The sequence below is a fragment of the Ptychodera flava genome, chromosome 18 (genome assembly GCF_041260155.1).
Source record: "Ptychodera flava strain L36383 chromosome 18, AS_Pfla_20210202, whole genome shotgun sequence".
NCBI lineage: Eukaryota > Metazoa > Hemichordata > Enteropneusta > Ptychoderidae > Ptychodera > Ptychodera flava.
The window spans coordinates 3,257,261-3,276,931 of NC_091945.1; the positions used below are offsets into that span (position 1 = coordinate 3,257,261).

The 19,671-nt window shown below is 36.3% G+C and overlaps 3 protein-coding genes across 3 annotated transcripts; all 3 read right to left on the reverse strand.

Annotated features, from left to right (window-relative positions):
- Positions 1-718: 718 nt before the first annotated feature.
- Positions 719-4,499, reverse strand: LOC139116678 (hepatocyte growth factor receptor-like). The gene is made up of 6 exons (XM_070679266.1): positions 4,427-4,499; positions 4,003-4,184; positions 3,447-3,556; positions 2,760-2,922; positions 1,883-2,019; positions 719-1,355 (listed from the first exon to the last, which is right to left on the reverse strand). Exons 1-6 carry the CDS (start codon positions 4,434-4,436, stop codon positions 1,211-1,213), a joined length of 747 nt encoding a protein of 248 aa, XP_070535367.1. The 5' UTR covers positions 4,437-4,499; the 3' UTR covers positions 719-1,210.
- Positions 4,500-5,752: 1,253 nt separating this feature from the next.
- On the reverse strand, positions 5,753-8,364 carry LOC139117885 (plexin-B-like). The gene is made up of 5 exons (XM_070681119.1): positions 8,297-8,364; positions 7,650-8,045; positions 7,097-7,267; positions 6,524-6,758; positions 5,753-5,850 (listed from the first exon to the last, which is right to left on the reverse strand). The coding sequence occupies exons 2-5, from the start codon at positions 8,025-8,027 to the stop codon at positions 5,753-5,755; spliced, it is 882 nt and encodes a 293-aa protein (XP_070537220.1). The 5' UTR covers positions 8,028-8,045; positions 8,297-8,364.
- Positions 8,365-13,678: 5,314 nt separating this feature from the next.
- On the reverse strand, positions 13,679-14,194 carry LOC139117886 (integumentary mucin A.1-like). Its single transcript, XM_070681120.1, has one exon. The coding sequence runs from the start codon at positions 14,192-14,194 to the stop codon at positions 13,679-13,681; it is 516 nt and encodes a 171-aa protein (XP_070537221.1).
- Between the last annotated feature and the right edge of the window lie 5,477 nt (positions 14,195-19,671).

The following is a 19,671-nucleotide window of genomic DNA, read 5'->3' on the forward strand; positions in this document are numbered from 1 at the left end:
TTGAACAAATGGCGAAGTCAACGATTTTCTTGAAAATAAAATTTATTACAAAAAAACTGAACTGATCACTAAGTTAAGGGATAGAGTACAGACTGTTAAAGTTTACAGGCTACTTATCTCAGCTGGGACGGCACAAAACTCCAGAATTTAGTTAGACACTGAGATAGACCGATGAGTGAGCAGTCCTTCGGTTGCAGGCTTGAGGTTGGTTCGTGCAAAGTCTACAGAATAAATCCAGCGTGGTTGTGAAGGTCTTGAAAAGTCTTGAAATCAGAACTTCTTGAGTCATCCAAAAGTCTTGAAGTAACATGTCAGTGACACGATCCCAAATGTCTGACAAAAAAACTGTGCCGTCTCCTACTTATACTCAATAATTCAATCTACAGAGTATGAGAACAATCTAGAACTTCTATTGATATGCTAATTACTTTAAAAATAGCTCCACTTGTAGTTACTAATTGACTAATTGAATTTCCAAAGTTCTAAACATGACAGATGGACTTCAAAGTCATTGAGGCGAATGACCTTAAGAATGTTCTGTTGTAATTTAACTTAGAAATGACCTACATAACAAATAAAAGACTTAACTAATGGATTCGGAAGTGTTAATATCAAGTAATGTAATATGTCTTTATTAAAAGTGGTAAACTGTTTCTGTAAAGGCAACATTACAAGCAAACTCTAAAACCCATTACATCATTTAACAGTTGTTTAATTGTATTTGTAATTTTCTAGTTGGCTCTTGAACCTAACATATAGTTTTTTTTACATTGAACGGCCTGATTATTGGACATATTTCAAAGTAATATTGCTTCATGGTTATATAGACAGAAGAAATATACGATTGGAACTAATTTAGGATAATTGGATGGTGAAGTAAGGTCGTTTTAATCTGCAAATGTAAGCTCATCTGCTTTTCGTTTTAAGTTACACACTTGTTTTTATAAGTAATTTGTAATATTGCAACATTCAGCTACATGGAACCTAACACTTTTGAGAAATTTGAAAAATCCAATATCCCAAATTAGTTCCAATCGTGTTTATTGCAAACCAATAAAATTTAATACCTATCTTAGCATCACGATACAAGTAAAAGTGGAAGATTTATTGATTGATATATACTCGTTGCATTTGCGGGTGAACTACAAGATATAAGCCTTTACACGCAAAGAATAGAATATGTCGTTAAAGGGTGTTTTTATAGAAAAACTTAGCCGATTATTTCAAGATACAGTGGTTTGACGTCACTACTTTGGTAAGGTATTTGCAGAATCTGTTTGAGTTCCTCAACGAGTGTTTTGAAGTCAGGTCTGTTGTCTGGATCACTGTGCCAGCATTGAAGCATAAGTCCGTACCTAGGATGCAAACATTGATATGTGAAATGTTATCATGGATATATGTGAAATGGGAACAAAGTCTTATGGACTGGCAAACCGTTTATATCTCTAATACTTTAACGGTTTGCGAATTCGAATTATATTCATCCATATCAATATTTTTAAGTGTTAACAAGCTTAGTCATCACAAGAGATGATTTCAGTGACCATTTGAACTTAATGATTATATGTGTTCAGTATTCCTGTACTTCTGCCATTGACGATATTATAAATTGAGGCAGCGCCCTCTTTAGGCAGGCACTGCTAAAAGATTTACCCATTGCCATGAACTAGTTACAGAGAAATCAGTTGATCAACAGGAATCATACAGCATTATCCCTCAGTCTACTATATCATTCATTAAACGAAGAGAAAGGTAATATTGTAATCAAATTTCAAACTTCTAAAAGTGACCAAAATTCTCATATCTGTATTTCTCAGATGAAGTCCAATTTAGGCGCATTTCCGATCAAAAGCATTAGCATTAAATAGATATAGCTACTTACACCTCGTCAGGGGTAAAGTGAGGTTGGTTTAATCTTTTTCCCGTGTCAATGTATCTCAACAAATCCCAATTATCAACGGAGCCGTAAGGAACTTCACCCCGAGTTACTAGTTCCCACACCAATACACCAAACGACCACTGCGTAATGAAAATACATATGATAAACAAGTATAGGATAAAGCCCAAGTAGAAGGGCTCTTCTGGTATATAAAGTCCAACCCTATGATAAAATGTCGAGGCCGCAGGCCGAGACATTTTATCATAGGGTTGGACTTTATATACCACAAGAGCCCGAGTACGAGGGTTTTATCCGACTTAAAAACTATCGCCCCTAACTGATATATTTCGTTTTCAATGTGTTTACATCAACCGTGTCCTTTGTCAATGTAACATGTTTAGGATATGAATTAAAACTTTTATTTGTGAAATAGCCTTCCAATGTAATGGAACATCCTATAAATGTCCTAGGGCACATTATATAAATGCCCTAGGGCACAGCAGATTTTGTGTTGCAGCTGGTTTCCGCTGTGTTACCAAATTTGAATATTAAAACGTACCAGATGTCTACAGAATATGACATGTTCACTTTTGATTGGACAGTACTTTACTATGGCGCTGTCATTCGTTTCTGGAATTTGGTGACCAAGGCTTTACGAGTAGATAAAACACCTTGAATTGAGCACTCTGATTGGTCAATCAACAGTAGATAGTTTTTAATACCAGCATAAATTCAATGTGATAGCATTGTTTGTGTGTTGTTTTGCTATTGACTACATTATTTTCAAACCAGTATGAATATAAAAGCTTTTATACTAACCATAATTTAAACAATGAAGAACACGAAGCATCCATACATAAAGTAACATTTTCTTACTTACAACATCTGTTTTTGTAGTGAAGATCTGCCTACGGAAGCTTTCAGGTGCCATCCATTTCACAGGCAATTTTACGGTTTTGTCTTTCGTTGAATAATATTCCCTCTCGTATATGTCTCTGGACAAGCCAAAGTCCGATACTTTCACTACATTTCTTTCATCTACCCTGGGTAAGGCATCAGAGAAATATATATTATTAGTTCAAATGCTGTTTCAGCTGTTCAGGTTTGTAGTAGTATCGTTTTCGAAAATCTACCTCGAAAGTGAAAGATCCAAACTCTTGATCAAATTTCCTCTATAAAACTTTCAACCATCTTTTACCAGCTCAAGAATAGAAATCAGGGGTAACATGTAAAGTTTTGTTCTAGAGAAACAAATTACCTAGTAATTTCCTAATAATAGAAATTCAAAATGACCGCATTCCCTATGCTCCCTGAATGGAGAGAAACAAAATTTTCGATTTTCTGAACACAAAGATGGTGAAAATATTTCTTACTCCAGGAGTTTTAAAATCAGCCCCAACAAGAGATTAACCAGAAAAGTATTGAAAACATTTGAGAGTACAAAATAATAACTGTCCCCGAGGTTTACTCTACCTTGAGTAATTTTAAGGTAGATCACAAATCCTTGTTATATTAATGAAACATACAACGAATCTTCTTATGGATAGACAAATGATAATGTACTAACATGCAATTCCTGCTAGCCAGATCTCTGTGTACAAATTTTCTCTCGCTGAGATATGCCATTCCTTCTGCTACGTTCAAGGCAAAGGTAAGTAAGTCCTTCAACGTGAATTCCTTCAAAGAATAAGACGAATCAGAGTATGAATTCGGATTTAAGAGGCTAACACTAATATGATAGTAACATAGTCATGATTTTGATTGACGTTATAGATGTTAGTAGAAGTATTTCTCTTAAATGCAAGTTCAATTAAGGACAAAATGAGAAAGTAAATTGCATTAAAAGTTCATCTCGATAAATTCGATTCATGTAATCTGTCATATACTTATTATTTAAGCGATAAAGCACATCCAGCGATGGTATACCACGAGATTTTGAGCAGTTCACGACATATATGCACGAGCGATAGCTATCGCTATCGCTCGTGCATATATGTCGTGAACTGCTCAAAATCTCGTGGTATACCGTCGCTCGGTGTTCTTTATTGCTTAAATATCATATTATCTAAGGATAAAGAAGAGAGATCAAGCATTCAGCAATCAAACTAATATAGCACACTAACTCTTGACTGGGTTGTGATAAATGACTTCAGATCACCGTTCTTCATGTACGGCAATACGATCAAAGGCAGTCCATCCCTTTGCATGCACACACCGATCAGGGATAAAACATTGGGATGATCGAAGTCTTTCATAAGAACGCCTTCTAGAAGAAACCTGCGGAGATCATCTAGCGCCACGTCACCTTGTAAACAGAATATTCAAAAAAGGTAAAAAATATGAATTAAATTTAAACTGCTTAATTGAAATTGTTCAGTGTTCAAGTGTAATAATATCTTCATGCATTCCACAATTTCAAATGAAAAATTGACCCTAAGCCACCACGTGGCTGACAGAGTAAATATATCAACCGTTTACTTTCTTAAGAGAATACAGAAAATGATAATCATGACACAGAAATGATAATGAACACTGTGTATATATTACCTCGAAGCATTTTCACTGCCACTTCCTGTGGTGAACGCCTGGTTTTAAAATTTTGATGAATAGTTCCTTTGACAACTATGCCTTTGTGACCTGTCATTGTTGAACAAAATCGTCATCATGAAGGGTATAAACACATGTAATTGCATTTACTGCATGCATTGATAAGGATTTAAATAACAGATTTTTCTCACAGACACATGTAAAAGCTATCCAAATTGTCTTTGTAATTCAGCATTTTAATTCCTAGTGATTCGCTCTTCAGTTTATGATATATAGTCATGTTGTAAATTTATCGAAATAGTTTATCTATGTACTTTTAATGTGAACCAATATGTAATACAGAAATTATTGAAAGGCAACATTAGTCTGAATATATCTCCCAATCGTTTGTATTGACTCAGCCGTATGATATGAAGTAGTTGACAACTTACAAAAACTTTATGGTCACTTTAACTGCCATTTAAACCAATGCCAATAGATCAATGCACCACAAGATTGTTATTGGTCACATTACGCATGAGCGAGGACGGGCCGAGTAAGTACATGAGTAAACTGGTGAAATCGAGTAACACCTCTGTATTGGTCAAACCGAGATATACCAGTATATATAAAGTTAAGCATGAAACGTTTTTAATGTGTTTTATTTTTACTGTTTTTTCCTTTATGATAAAGTGCGCGTATTCAATGGATACCGAAATTTGACTTTTCATCTTGTATTCTGCAGAAATCAGACAAGCGCTTATCGGTAACTCGCCGTTGCTGACGAAATCACAATTACCTCAAACTTTGTATTTGGCATTGTGAGTACTGATTACAGTGAAAGAGCTATTGTCACTGTTCATAGATTTATTCAGTGGATGAATCCGCATTTCCTTTCCAAAACAACCTATTGCTTTGTATTTATTGTCACTTGGAAAGGTTGCAGCTTTTGTATACCGCTAATATTGTTTTGCTACCTTCCCTTCCCTGCCGATCACAGTGTTGCATTTCCTCCACCAATATAACTGGTTTAAATTAACATCGCAAAACATATCTGAAGGTGGCATTCTTTGTCGTGATAAATTCCTTAGGCACGTATTGTAGGTAAGGGAGGGTACTGATGATGAATTAATTTAATAATCGGCAAGTTTTGTGCAAAGATTATTTTAGCAGATACGCATTTTCAAATCGGGTAAACGGACTGCCTTGTACAAAGAAGGATGCCATATTGAATGGCAATTTAGGTTACTATTGGAACAGAGATGTCATGATATATCTATCTACTGCCATGATGCGGCGATGACAGATTTTACAGTTACCTGTCCAGGATTTCCCTTTCGTGGATTTTCAAGTCCTTTCTGTCGATCTCACAGTTTCAATGTCATGTTTCATGTCTGTATCCAGATAGCTGTAAGGATCATGTCGCCAGTCATCGCCTATAAACACTTCAGACAGAAGAAACATGAATTTAATATGTGCAATACACTGTTGACATGATAAGTATTTCTCCATGAAACTACAAGCTACCTAAAATATTCTCAGCTAAGTTGCGCAGTAATATTTCGTACATTGCGGCTGGTGATATTTAGTGTTATTTATATTATTATATTCAGAACAATTCATAAAACTGGAGAGAACCGATATTGCTGTTTCCAGATAAAATAGCGTAGGACTAGAATATCAGACAGACAATATAAGCTTTTAAAAACATTTTTAAGGTAGAACACGCCTCGGGGATAGATATTCGGACTCTCAATTTTCTACAATTCTTTTCAGATATACCACTTGTGGGCGCTCATTTTAAAGATCTTCGAGAAATAAAAACTTTCATCGTCTTAGTTTTTCGAAAATCCAAAATTTAATTTTCCCCCATAGAGTTAACACAGGGATGGCGGCCATTTTGAATTTCAAATATTGCAAAACGTGGGTAATTTGTTTTGCTAGTTCCAAGCTTTGCATGGTGACCCCGATTTTTATTGTTGATTGGTAAGAGAATGGTTGAAAGTTTCATTGAGGAGAGTTTAAGCAAAAGTTTAAGTCTTTCACTCTGGGAACGCATACTATCTTAACAACAATTATTCACATCACTATGTTGAACAAGAAGAAAGAAATACTCACGTGACGTATACACGTGATCAATCTCAACAGTCTCGATGACTCGACGTTTTACATGTTCTTTATTACGCCAACGTAGAAACAAGAAAATGATGACAGCGATCAATATGATGAGAATCAAAAGGAATATCAGCACAATGATGACGACTATCCATGGATCCAGAAATGGGTCTTCATTTTCAACGTACTGCAGATATCCAATAAAATAGGAGTTCTTTTCAAAGGTCCCAAACTGAACCTGCAGAGAAAGAAAATCACACTTTTGTGCCTCGAAGAGATAAGTGGCATGTGGATTTAATTTGATATTTCTGAAAAGGTGTGAAATAGGATGCATTTTCATTTAAAAACCGTACACGATCAGTTTATGATACCAAGATCAGAAAGCGTAAGGAAAGTACTCACGTATAGAATTATCAATAACAGATTTTGGAATTAAGATTTCGTGAAGATCTACAGAGAAATACATTGTTGATAGCATTCATGATCTCGGAAATTCAAAAAATCAGTTTGCTGCTGTGTTATACTTCTAAAATTCTTCATCTGGCTATGCACTAAGAACTGAAGCATTCCGCTTACCAAAACCTGTGGGTGTCCGTGGACCCTGCGATATTCATTTCTCACGGGTGGTTTGTGTTCAGGAGGTATACATGCCATTTCATTGGAGTACAGTGATATTACTCGGCAGAAATCTGTTCCTATTTGAACTTCCACGTCTGTCTTCTGGGCCCCACAGTCCATTCCTTTCCCCTTTCGTTAAAAATAAGTTGAGTGACGGACTTATGAATGGAGCAAGTAAGAATCAAATAACATGTGACCTTTGTGATGAAACCAAAGGCTTGCAAGCATGCCTGTGAATTTGTAGAACACGCCATTTTCAAATATTTTAACAACTCATAACAAAAGGAAATAACTATATGTTTCAAGGTCGGAAAGCGCTTGAACGCGTTTTTCTAGTTTTCTATTTTGTTTCAAACTACCGTGTTTCCGTACTCCCATTCAAATGGAATTCGACACTCGTAGCTGAATATGTTTTTCTTCAAGGGCTACTTGTCGTGTAAGTTTTAACAATGCACATCGTGTCTGGTCTTTGGTGTTATCTGATCATCATTCAAAATGGAAATACTCATACCTTAATAACCAGGTAGGCCGACTTCTCTGGGTCAAAGATCAATATATCACTGGCACTAGAAGAAGGGTATTGTGGGTCTGAGAAGTTGTAAACGATTGGATTCCAAATCACATCTATGTGGGTGTATTTTGAAGAAAGATGACGAACGATGTTTTCAGGAAGCCATCTCGAGTCGCCATCTAAGACAAAGCCAACGAGGAAGAGTGCATCTTCTCCTGTTATTGGATCAGAAGTGAGATAAGGACACGAATCTTCATCCTCTTCGCTGCGTCGTCTCCTGCTGATGGTGTTGTTGCTGTTGTTGTTGTTGTTGTTTTGTTCTGCTGTTGTGTTGGAGTAAATTGTCAGTTCTGGTGTGGGGCATGACATGGTTGTCATGGTGACTTCAATACATATCTGCAAAATATCATAACAGATAAAATTGCTGAGGATCTTTTCCAAATACCAATTCGTACAATATTCCATGGTTTGTGGATTGACCATGGGCATTCAAACAGTTCCTTATGTGAAGATAACTGTACACGACGATCTTTGACAAATAAAAAGGCATCGATTGATTCGACGTATATATTTAATGGTGAGCAGATTTATGAGTTGCGATATCGAGGTCTTGCAAAATCACATTGTTTGGTAAGCGTAATACCTACCGAATAAAAGTTCTGTACTGAAGAATTTGTTACAACGGATACAACCAAGAGAGGGCGTGCTATTACGTTCAGATTCGTCCCCGTGACCATCTGCATAATACCTCCTCTGAAAAAAATACAAATTTAATTTGCTTTATTCATAAATATGACGAGACAAATTGTTGTTCAATTTGAACTGCTGTCGAAAGGAGAAATTTGTATTTACATCGATGTAAATTACACTACACTATCTTTGGTATAATAATCAGAGTACTGTCTGTTTAGGCAACTATAGACGGAAAGTGAAAACACTGAAATTGAGATCCAACGTAGACAAATACTCTTACAGTGTGTAAACATCTATAATGTTTGAATTAATGTTGCATACCTCTACATGTAGGATAGTCAGGCCTAAAATCGTTATGGCCATGTAGAATTGACTGATCTTAAAACAGAGTCAAATCTATAACTTTCCTGAAAGACAGTGTGTCTCTTCCATGTTGGATAAATCAAGTAATACCACATAGTGTTAAGGTAGTATGCGCCTCGAAAGTGAAAGACTTAAATTTTTGCCCAAACTTTCCTAAATGAAACTTTCAACCATTCTCTTACCAAATCAAAAATAAAAATCAGGGGTGACCGTGCAAAGTTTGGAATTAGCGATACAAATTACTCAGTATTTTGCGACATTTCATTTTCAAAATGGCCGCCATCCCTGTGTTAATTCTATGAGGTAAAATTAAAATTTCACGATTTTCAAAAAACAAGGACGGTGAAAGTTTTTCTCTCTCCAAGAGCATTAAAATGAATCCCCACAAGTGGTAGCTCAGAAAAGAATTGTTGAAATTTAAGCGTCCAAATATTTGTACCCGAGACGCGTCCTGCCTTAATTTGTTTTTAACTACTTCTAATTACCCGATGAATGTGCTAAGAGGAAAATTGTTTCAATTGTGGGATCTTCCTGATAAAAGTAATTTCTGACACTTTGTCTTGTGTATCTTCCATCAAAGATGACGCTGATAAGTGATTCGGAAGGCTCAGTTACAGGCGATGTGAGACATGACAGGTAGGTTTCAGCTCTCCTGTAATGTTGAGATTGAATGGCAATGTTATTACTTGTATTGATTTTGAAACCTTTCATATGATAACTGTAAAATATACAAAACAAAACAGTGTAAGAAAACATTCTTGGCATGACATACAGCAGACGTTAGTTTCTTAAATAACCTGCAATCACAAATGTACGTGTACACATACATGGTAAACCATGTTTACATATTAGCTTCAGTAGCATGCACTGTATATTTTGTCACGTGATCATCGAGTGAACTGTTTATATTGATACAGGTAAATCGATTCTTTGTTATTCATCGTTCCATACTTATGTAGTTGTTCTTAGTTAGGTCATTGTAATATCGACGGAAGAAGTTTTAAGTAAGTCGTTTTTGGTAATCATTACATCAAACTACAACTGCTTTACCAATTAATTTCACAAGGCTGTCCACCAATGATCACATCGACATTCCGGGTTATGTTCAAATGTTGCCCATAGATGCTCAATGTCGTTCCACCAGCACGTGGTCCCTTAGATGGTTCAAAATCACCGATTTCTGGATCCTTTTGTGGAAAAAAAGAAATCAATCCCCATTGTAATTTATTTTTATTTGAAATTATCTAGGTGCTGGAGCTTCTTTACCTTTGAAATTTAATTTGCCGTATTTGCTGACATGACATGCATGACCGGTCATCTTGGTATTTCATCGATGTCAAATAACCATATTACAGTAAAACTGAAGCATCCAATTAAATGAGATGATTTTGCACAGAAATTCCTGTATCATCAATTTTTAAGAAAAAATATTTAATTTCAAATATCATGCACGCTTCATAAGTGTAAGCATGTACGGTCATGCAGCGATTCTGAAGATGATCACAACATATGGTAAACCTACACACCTACTCCTGTAGATGTGCTAAGGTCATATTGGAATGGAATCTACACGAAGGAGTTGGGATACTTATTTACTGTGCAGTTAAATATAGGGAACCGACCTTTGCTTATTAGTATGTAGAAAACTAATAAAATAAACTAGGTAAATATATAATTCTCTTTAAAATTTACGAAGGTGAGTAAATATAATAATTTCTAAACCAATAGCAGTAGATATAGAATAGAACTCAGAAATTTTGGTAATGGTGAAAGTTTTTTATTCCCTTTTTCAAATAAAAAGGGTTCAGTTTGTTAGCGTATGTTATCATTAAGCATGAATCAGTTGGACGGAGATATTTAGAAAGTCCTGTTAGACTCCGTTAGCGGCTGGCATTAGTTCCCAAAATCCATATAACAGTACCATCATCGATACGCAGTCTGGGATCAATGGCATTTAGCGATGAAAAGGTGTAATCTGCGATGTATTTAACATGCTTATTTCTACCATAGACACTCGCGGGTCTATGTTTGTACTCACGACATAAGTAAAGTTGCTGTCAGATGTTAGAGCAAGTGTTGATAGTCCAACGATAATGTTAATAGTCACTGGTCCATTTGAAATAACTGATTGTTGTGTTGTACAGTTGAGATCATGACTGAAAGACAGAAGAGTGAGAAGGGAGCTCATATCATGATGAGAAAGAAAAAGTTTGGGACAAGGTTTTATAACGCAGTGTGTTAAGCGATTCGAAAAACACATTTCCTGAGTACAACAAGTTGACTTTCATCTTCTTTATAGTGTAACTTTTCAGCGTCAGTATGTTAGTCAAAAGGAGGGCTCAAAATTATAGATATCTACCCTATTATCTATGAACTCATTTATTTCCATGTAATAACCGTTCGCCGAATTTTTATTGATTGTGAATGAAAAAAACAACTTACGCTGTTGACGTTGAGTTCCCAAGCAGGTTAAACTGACCACACGGAACGCCGGCGATATGAATGCTTGCCAAATCCAGCGACACTATTTTATCAGTCCTCAACGTAAGATCCACGTCCGTGTCACCATCTATGATACCAACATCAGGTTCAAACTGTAACAAGTAATAACATCACGTATTACCTTTAGAGTTAATTTTAAACAGTAGACTTCAACACGCACTTCAAAACATATGAATATTGCTACGAGTACATTTGGGAAACATAAATTGGCAAGTAATTTTCTAAGAATACGCATCTGTTGAATGCCAGAAATCTTTAAAAGAACCTGCATTGTACATATGGTGATTTATTAAGGTGTTGAGAAAAGCTTATCTAAGTGCCTAGACACATCGTTAATACACTGTAGAGATTGAACGATCTGTTTAGCGTTTGTCTATATTGCCAGCAAGTCTACTCGTGTTTTCATAAGTTGACAGGTCTTATGGGTTGATCAATTTTACCCATTATGCATTGTGCGATAAACGCTGACCATGAAGAGTTACTGTAACGCTTAAACACAAACTGCATGCGGCAATTTTCTGGCCATACCGTAAAAGGATAAAAAATTATGCTGAGCAGCATACCTCTATGGTGTAGCCATCAAGTAGATCTATAATTGCGCACTGGTTGTTGAGTCGTGTCTGAGGAGTGTCACCATTTTTCAACCAATTCTCAACTGCACAAGTTTCATCAGAAAGGCATCTGTGGTATATCAGATTGATAAATTGATTCAGACTTTATGCATTATATTAATTTTTCTTATTTTTGCCTTCTGCCAATGTACACAAAATTTCGTGTAACTATTACATGACAAATAAAGAATGAATGAATGAATGAATAAACTATTGTCAAAGCAGAAACAGATTGTCACAGGCTGAACTTTTTAACAACTTTGATGATTCTCAGTGTTAAAGCAACAAATTGTTGTAGATGGACAACAATTAATCAGTTGCTGATTCACTCTGAACCAATTTGTCTTTCAAGTGAAAGCAATTTGATAAGCGTAACAAAGATGAGCTTATTAAATCCAGTAGTTGTGATGTTTGTTTTAAATTCCCAGACCTTTGAAATCCTTGTGTCGTAAAGAACGTATATCTCGAACAGATCATACAATTGGATTAGTTTGTGATTTAATCCAATCACGCAATGTCATCAGTCGATCCAAACATCCATCCGTCCATGGATAAATTCAACCACTGCATCCAACCACTGCATCCATACAGCCTGCCGGCCATTAATCCGTCCCTCCATCCTTCCATCCACATGTACCAACCATCTATACATTCGTCTATCAATCGACACATTAATCTACCAAAATAGCCATCCGCGCATCCATCAATACAACCAGCAATTCATCTATATAATCTACCAAGCTATCCTTCCCCGTCTGTCCATTCATCGTCCTAAGCAAAATTAAGGTAGTACGCGCCTCGAAAGTGAAAGACTTAAACTTTTGCTCAAACTACTCTCAGTGAAACTTTCAACCATTCTCTTACCAAATCAACAATAAAAATGGGGGCCATCGTGCAAAGTTTGCAACTAGCGAAACAAATTACCCAACATTTTGTGATATTTGAAATTCAAAATGGCCATCCATGTGTTAACTCTACGGGGGAAAGTAAATTCATGATTTTCGTAAAAATAAGCCGGTGAAAGTTTTTCTTTCTTCAAGAGCTTCTGTCCCCGAGACGCGTTCTGCCTTAAATGATAACCTTTTGTTTTCAAGTGATACGTTAGTGGGAGACCAAATGTTAATTCATTATCACCAATGCTTTATGTGACAGAATGAAGCATTATACTTGCAAGTGTTCAAACATTCGGGAACATATTTCATTTGATAAACATAGGTCCGTAATGTAAGTAATCCCTTTAATTATCTGAATATATCCTACCTTGTTTCAGAGACACACCATCCACAATACAATGAATTAACACAAGAAAGGCAAGTGTTGAACTCGGAGCAACTGGAATTTCCCTCTGTTGACAGTGAATAAAACAAACAAAATGGTGAACGGTTTAGTAAATCACTTCATTCGTAACAGGATTTTACGAGAAATTGTCTCCTTTTTGGGAGAAAATATTACACGTTTAATAAAATTGTTCTGAAGTCAGAATTTGGAGGTCAATATGAATTCATCGCATCGGGTTTTCATGAAATCTCCGACTAATAAGAAAAACAGGGCTGATTTTTCCGAGGCATCGTCTTGGAAGGAGTATCAGAAAAGATTTACGTGAAAGATTATATCAGTGTGTATTGGAGGTATGATAAAAACATGAGCTTAATGAAGAACTAGATCTTGCCTGGCATTTGATGTAATATCAAACCTCGGGCAGTCGTACATTTTAGTTTTAGTCAAGATGGTTCTTCTGAAGGATGATCTTTAAGATATACATTTCACAAAAAGGAGAGAAGTACAATTAGCAGAAATATATCCATTCGTAGTAATGACCGTATCGCCGTGAAATGAGACTATTCATTGGTACTTAATTCATTACATTTGAGAAAAACTACTTTTAAAATCATTAATTTTCAAAAGATCATATGGCATATCTATACCTGTTCCTGGTACAGAGGTAGTCATAAGCTGTGGTTGTGTTACCATTTGCCTAGCTGTGGTGGTCTGTGTCACTTCCTGTGGGAATGTTACCGTCTCTTGATGTGCAGTGGTCTTAGTAGGTATTGTTGGTGGGATCTCAGTCGAAGGTGTTGTGAACTTAGTAGTTTTCGTTTGAGTTACGGCAGTCGGGTGAGTAGTTTGCTGTATCATGGACGGTGAGGGCGTTGTTGTCGGTCCTGTGCTTGATTCCGCCGTTCCCATTTCTGTGCTTAATTCCACCGTTCCTATGTCTGTGTTTGATTCTTCTGTTTGCATTTCTTCTGTTGACTCATATTGATGAAAGGTAGTCAGGTCAAAGGTAGCCGGGTCAAAGGTCGACGGTTCAAAAGTCGACGGTTCAATAGTTGAGTACATCGTTGTCGCAGTGTCAACTGTTGTCTCGTCAGGCATCACCGTTTGTTCATTAGTATAGGGCATATTTATGGCCGTTGATACGTCTACCATAAGAATCAATGCGAAATGGATGTGTAAGCTAAAGGAAAATAACCGTAGTATCACCTTGCTGGATCAAAGTATAGTACTTTATGAATGCAATGACATTTATATGTATTTACCTTCATTCACTTTTTGAAGTAGTATACAAATTATGCCAACTTTTACACAAATGTTAATAGCAAAGTATCTGTCTCTATGTACATTTTTCTTTAGCAAGATATCATGCAATTTTACTCTTAGTTACTCCAAAATACAACTATAGGCAATACAAGTTTTGTGAGTCAAATTAAAACATGACGATGACATGTTACTTCAACAAGTATAAAACCATGCAGATACTTATTTCGCAATTAGAATAATAACATGTCATAACATTTTGAGATGAAATCCTGAAAACATATTGAAAAGTCGTAGATACATATCTTAACGGAATCTGACAGCAATCTCACTCTAAAGGATACAGGTTTGCAATGTCGGCAGCTTGGGTTAGGAAAAAAACAATAGCAACACGCTTGAAACTTAATACTTCAAATGATGAAAACTAATCCATAATCCTGCCTCATTCACACTATAATCTTTCTCTTCCTCTGAGCAAGCTTTAATTCCCCAGGTTATTATAGTACACAAGGCCATTATAATTCTTCAAGGAAATGGGCCTTCAATCTTTGGTTGCAAGATTATACGTCCTTATATCACAACTGCATTCTATACAGGCTAACATAAGATAAAGTCTTATCGCTATTCGGAGACCACTACCAATACAAACATATTTGACAAATTAAGTGTTGTAATAAATTGGTTGCCGAGGACTATCAAACTCACACTTAGGAAAAGCACATTATACAGACGGGTGAGTGAACAAAGGCATGGATTGTGAGATAGATTTTAATTGCTAACCGGCAAGCAAGTAACCAAGCTAGCTAGCAAGCCAGCTAGCTAGCTAGCTAGCTAGAGATAGATAGATAGATAGATAGATAGATAGATAGATAGATAGATAGATAGATAGATAGATAGATAGATAGATAGGTAGGTAGATAGATGTGCTTACCGAGAGACTGAAAGAAATGCAGACATGCTGGCAGGCAGATAAACCTTAGTCCTTAGAAAATGACAGGAAACGAGAGGAAGACGTGCAGATTGTAAACGGACGTCAGATTTTGGTACCTGTTTGAAAATTCTCAGTGACACTTGCACTTGGCGTCATCTCCTCCGTTGTATGCTCTGTATATGCAGAAATCTGCGTTTGAACTGCGATAATGAAATATAAAATGTCATTATTATAAGACTTTTTTGTCTGATTCAGTGTATGCATTGCAAAATGATTGAACATTTTTATTCAAAAGGGTCTGTAGTATAACTCATGTGAGCTGTTGAGGACCACAGGATTACAATCTTGTGTTTGATTGCCTCATTCATAGTTGACTTATAAAAATACATATGGAAATAGCACTATCCGGATTTTGCATTTATATATCACAGAATTTGTCACAGATCAAGCCATGCGTCATTTGTCCAAATGAACTATCGCCAGCTATTTGAAAGACAATGAAACTATATGTATCTATATTTCAGGGCACTTACCAAAACTTAGGAGGCCAATGACAATAACAAGAACGCCAAGGAACATTCGCCAACACATTCTGTTGACTTCGGAGGTACCGTGTAACAACCGTGCGCTGTTGTAAAATGGACGTAGATGTTCGGGTTCCGTATTTCGTGCCACTTATTGTCGTAGTGATGGTCTCTGGGTGTGAGAGCAACGCCGAGTCGTCGATTGTTTCATTGACCGGGAGAATGCATGGCGTGAAAAGACAGTTATAAAGGGGTGCAGTCCACGTCGTTTAATGCCACAAAGGCGTTTTGTTAATGAGATAATATAAACTTGGGCGTAGCTGTACAGCTGAATGAATGCGGCACAAAGCCTGAAATTAACTGTATGTTCTAGATTTAGAGGCTGAAGCATATCAGATTCGCCAATATCAATATAGACCAGCTGTAACCTCCACAAATGTAGTAATCTCCACAAATGTAATATCAACCACAATTGTAATAAAATCAACCAAAAAATGTAATAAAATTGTCAACCATAAATGTAACAACCCGCAACCACAATGTAATAAACAAATTAACCATAAATGTAATAAAACTCAACCATAAATGTAATAAACTTGAACTTGCATATGTGGTCATTTGTTTATCAATGCCTGAGTAAATAGTAACTTTAATAAGACTAGCGTAATGTTATTGCATACTTTCCTGAAACTAGGTTTCCTTTCCGAAAGACAGAATAGAATACTTTGAGAACGCTATCAGAAAACGGCGAGGTACTGATCAAACCGTTAGAAAATGGAAGTGGAACAGCAGTTCTAGACACTGATAATTACATGATAAGGAAGCGTCAAAATAACTCGTCAACCAGTGATACCACACAAAGCTTATGACAGATGACTCAGAACAAATAACAGAAAAATATAAAACCTTATAATAGAAACTTACGACACATAACATGTTGACGAGAACATATATTTCAATCTAGTAAAAAACAATACGAACACTACCTTGAACACAGTAGAACAAAATTAGACATCCTGGCATCCCTAGTGAAGGAACAAACTTCAAGTGGGACAACATAGGAATACAGACAATCTATCGATTATTGCACACAATTTATCCACTGAAGACGAATTTGAGACAATTGATTAAAAAAGTACGGCAATTTTCGAAAAACCGGCGTTAAAGGATCGTAGTGTTATACAGTCTTCCCCACTCTGGAGTAGAGACTGCACTGACGTTCAGATTACAGCTGTGTCTAGCCATGGCCAATCAGTTCTGTACACAAAACAGGGAAACGTAAAATACACTTTCAAATATGCAAAACACACTAAACGCAAACAATTAAGAAATGAATAATGTGTGGAGTTGCTTTCCTTATTACATAGATCAATATTTAAGGGCTAATTCCTCAATTGCAACGACAAAATAGATTTATTACATTTATGGTTGATAAGTATTACATTTATGGGTATTTTTTTATTACATTTATGGTTACCATTTATTACATTTGTGGTTGGTGTTTTTATTACATTTATGGTTGATTTTTGTTACATTTATGGGCGATATTACATTTATGGGTGCATTTTATTACAATTGTGGTTGATATTACATTTGTGGAGATTATTACATTTGTGGAGGTTACACCAGCCACTGCATAGAGTAATCTGTCCGATAAGCCTACAAGTCGACGGTCACTAGGCCTGCCCCCTCTCTCTCTCTCTCTCTCTCTCTCTCTCTCCTCCCTCTCTCTCTCTCCCTCTCTCTCTCTCTCTCCCTCTCTCTCTCTCTCTCTCTCTCTCTGGCCAGTCACCATCAAGCCCGTTACACGTAATCAAAATCTGCGCACACAAACTAAAAGTCAAAATAAGAAAGCCTCTGACTGTCGGAGCTTACATATCCATATCCGTATTGTATCAATCAGTGTTTTGCAATGCCTTTCTCCGCGTGCTTCTTCTGGAGATGATCGCGACATTAACGATGCATCGAGGATAATTACACTCTTAGGTTTGAATTTTGTCCAGTTATCATGACAGCAATACTTGTTCGCATTTTTGACTTTGCCGGAGTGGTGAATGTCCTTTGAACAGGCGTGAATAGCATTCCTCAGACGAGGTCAAACACGCTTCACGGAATGTTCTTAAAGTATCGCGCCCTCAACCAGATGAATGTTCAACTCTTTTTTCTGCTGTGAATTCGTGAAACTCATTTATTACCCGTCCTAAAGAGGGTATGTGTCTGACCTTCATACCCTGCTTGTTCATTCTTTTGACGTCAAGAGCACACAGAGCTCTTATAAATGTCGTACTTATCCAATTTAGTCAAAGGGCTCTTCAAACAAGCCACCGATCACTTCATATTGATTTGTTCGTTAATAAAATCATGTGGACCGTGTGTTGGCGAGTTACTTGCCGGTCAGTGAACTCATTGTGTTGCTATATGTCGTTGTTTTAGGGGGCTGTGTGTGTGGTTTTTGTTTGTTTGTTTGTTTTGGGGTTTTTGTTTTTGTTTTTTTCTTTTGTAATTAAGGAGATTTTACCGGTAACAGTACTGAAAGCCAGTGTTCATACTCACAATTCCTTGAAATAAAAAACCATTGAGTATATAATTGTGTTGCCGCTAGCTCAAGTTTTATGTGGAACGGCGACAGAAGTAGAATGATCTCTGTTATATGTTACCGCCGTTGTAAAAGCTTTTATTTATCCTTCAAGTAGTTTTCAGCTAATGCCGTGATGCATTTTTACATCCAGCTTTCTCTCAGAGTACATCTCCCCTTGCCGAACACCGCAAGTATCCTATGAACGGAGTAAGTACTCGATGCAAAATTTATCCAATTTTAAATATCCATCCATCCATCCATCCATCCATCCATCCATCCATCTGTCTATCTATCTATCTATCTATCTATCTATCTATCTATCTATCTATCTATCTATCTATCTATCTATCTATCTATCTATCTATCTATCTATCTATCTATCTATCTATCTATCTATCTACCTATCTATCTGTCTGTCTGTCTGTCTATCTGTCTGTCTATCTGTCTGTCTATCTCTGCTTACCTATGTGTACACATGCATGTATACACATTGATATTATATATCATAAATATTATATTATATTATATTATATTATATTATATCATATTATATTATATTATATTATATTATATTATATTGTATTACGTTATCTTATGTTATCTTATGTTATGATACATTATATTACGTTATCTTATATTATATTACGTTATCTTATGTTATGTTACATACATAGATACATACATACATACATACATACATACATACATACACACACACACACACACACACACATACATACATACATACATACATACATACATACATACATACATACATACATACATACACACACACATACATGTTATATGATATATTTTATGTGTTGATGGCTTGGTAGAGACGGGTCAGATATATAGGGAGTTGCACATTGATATATGAACTGACAGCTTGGTATACAGGCGGAATAACTACTGCCCTCGCGATCCAACGTGAGCCCGCGTATTCCACCAATGATGAGCTAGGCTTATCTTCAACTGCAGTTTTTGAATAATTCAAGTATCCTCTGGGAACTCTAAAAGTAAGTTTTGGTCTCGTTCAGTAAAATGTGTACGTTTTGTGCGGAAATACCGTTTTCAATGCCAACGCAATAAACACCACTTACCGATCGCCGAGTGTATAACCTTGCTGGCACAAGTCTTATCAACGTCTGTCGCTTTGCGGCAAGATGAGTAATTGACCAGATTCATGATTTCGACGTGAAGCTTTCATGTTGTCAGACCGACTCCTGTACTAGCTGCCAAACTGTGTGAACGATAGCTATCTGACGCTTCCAAACATCGG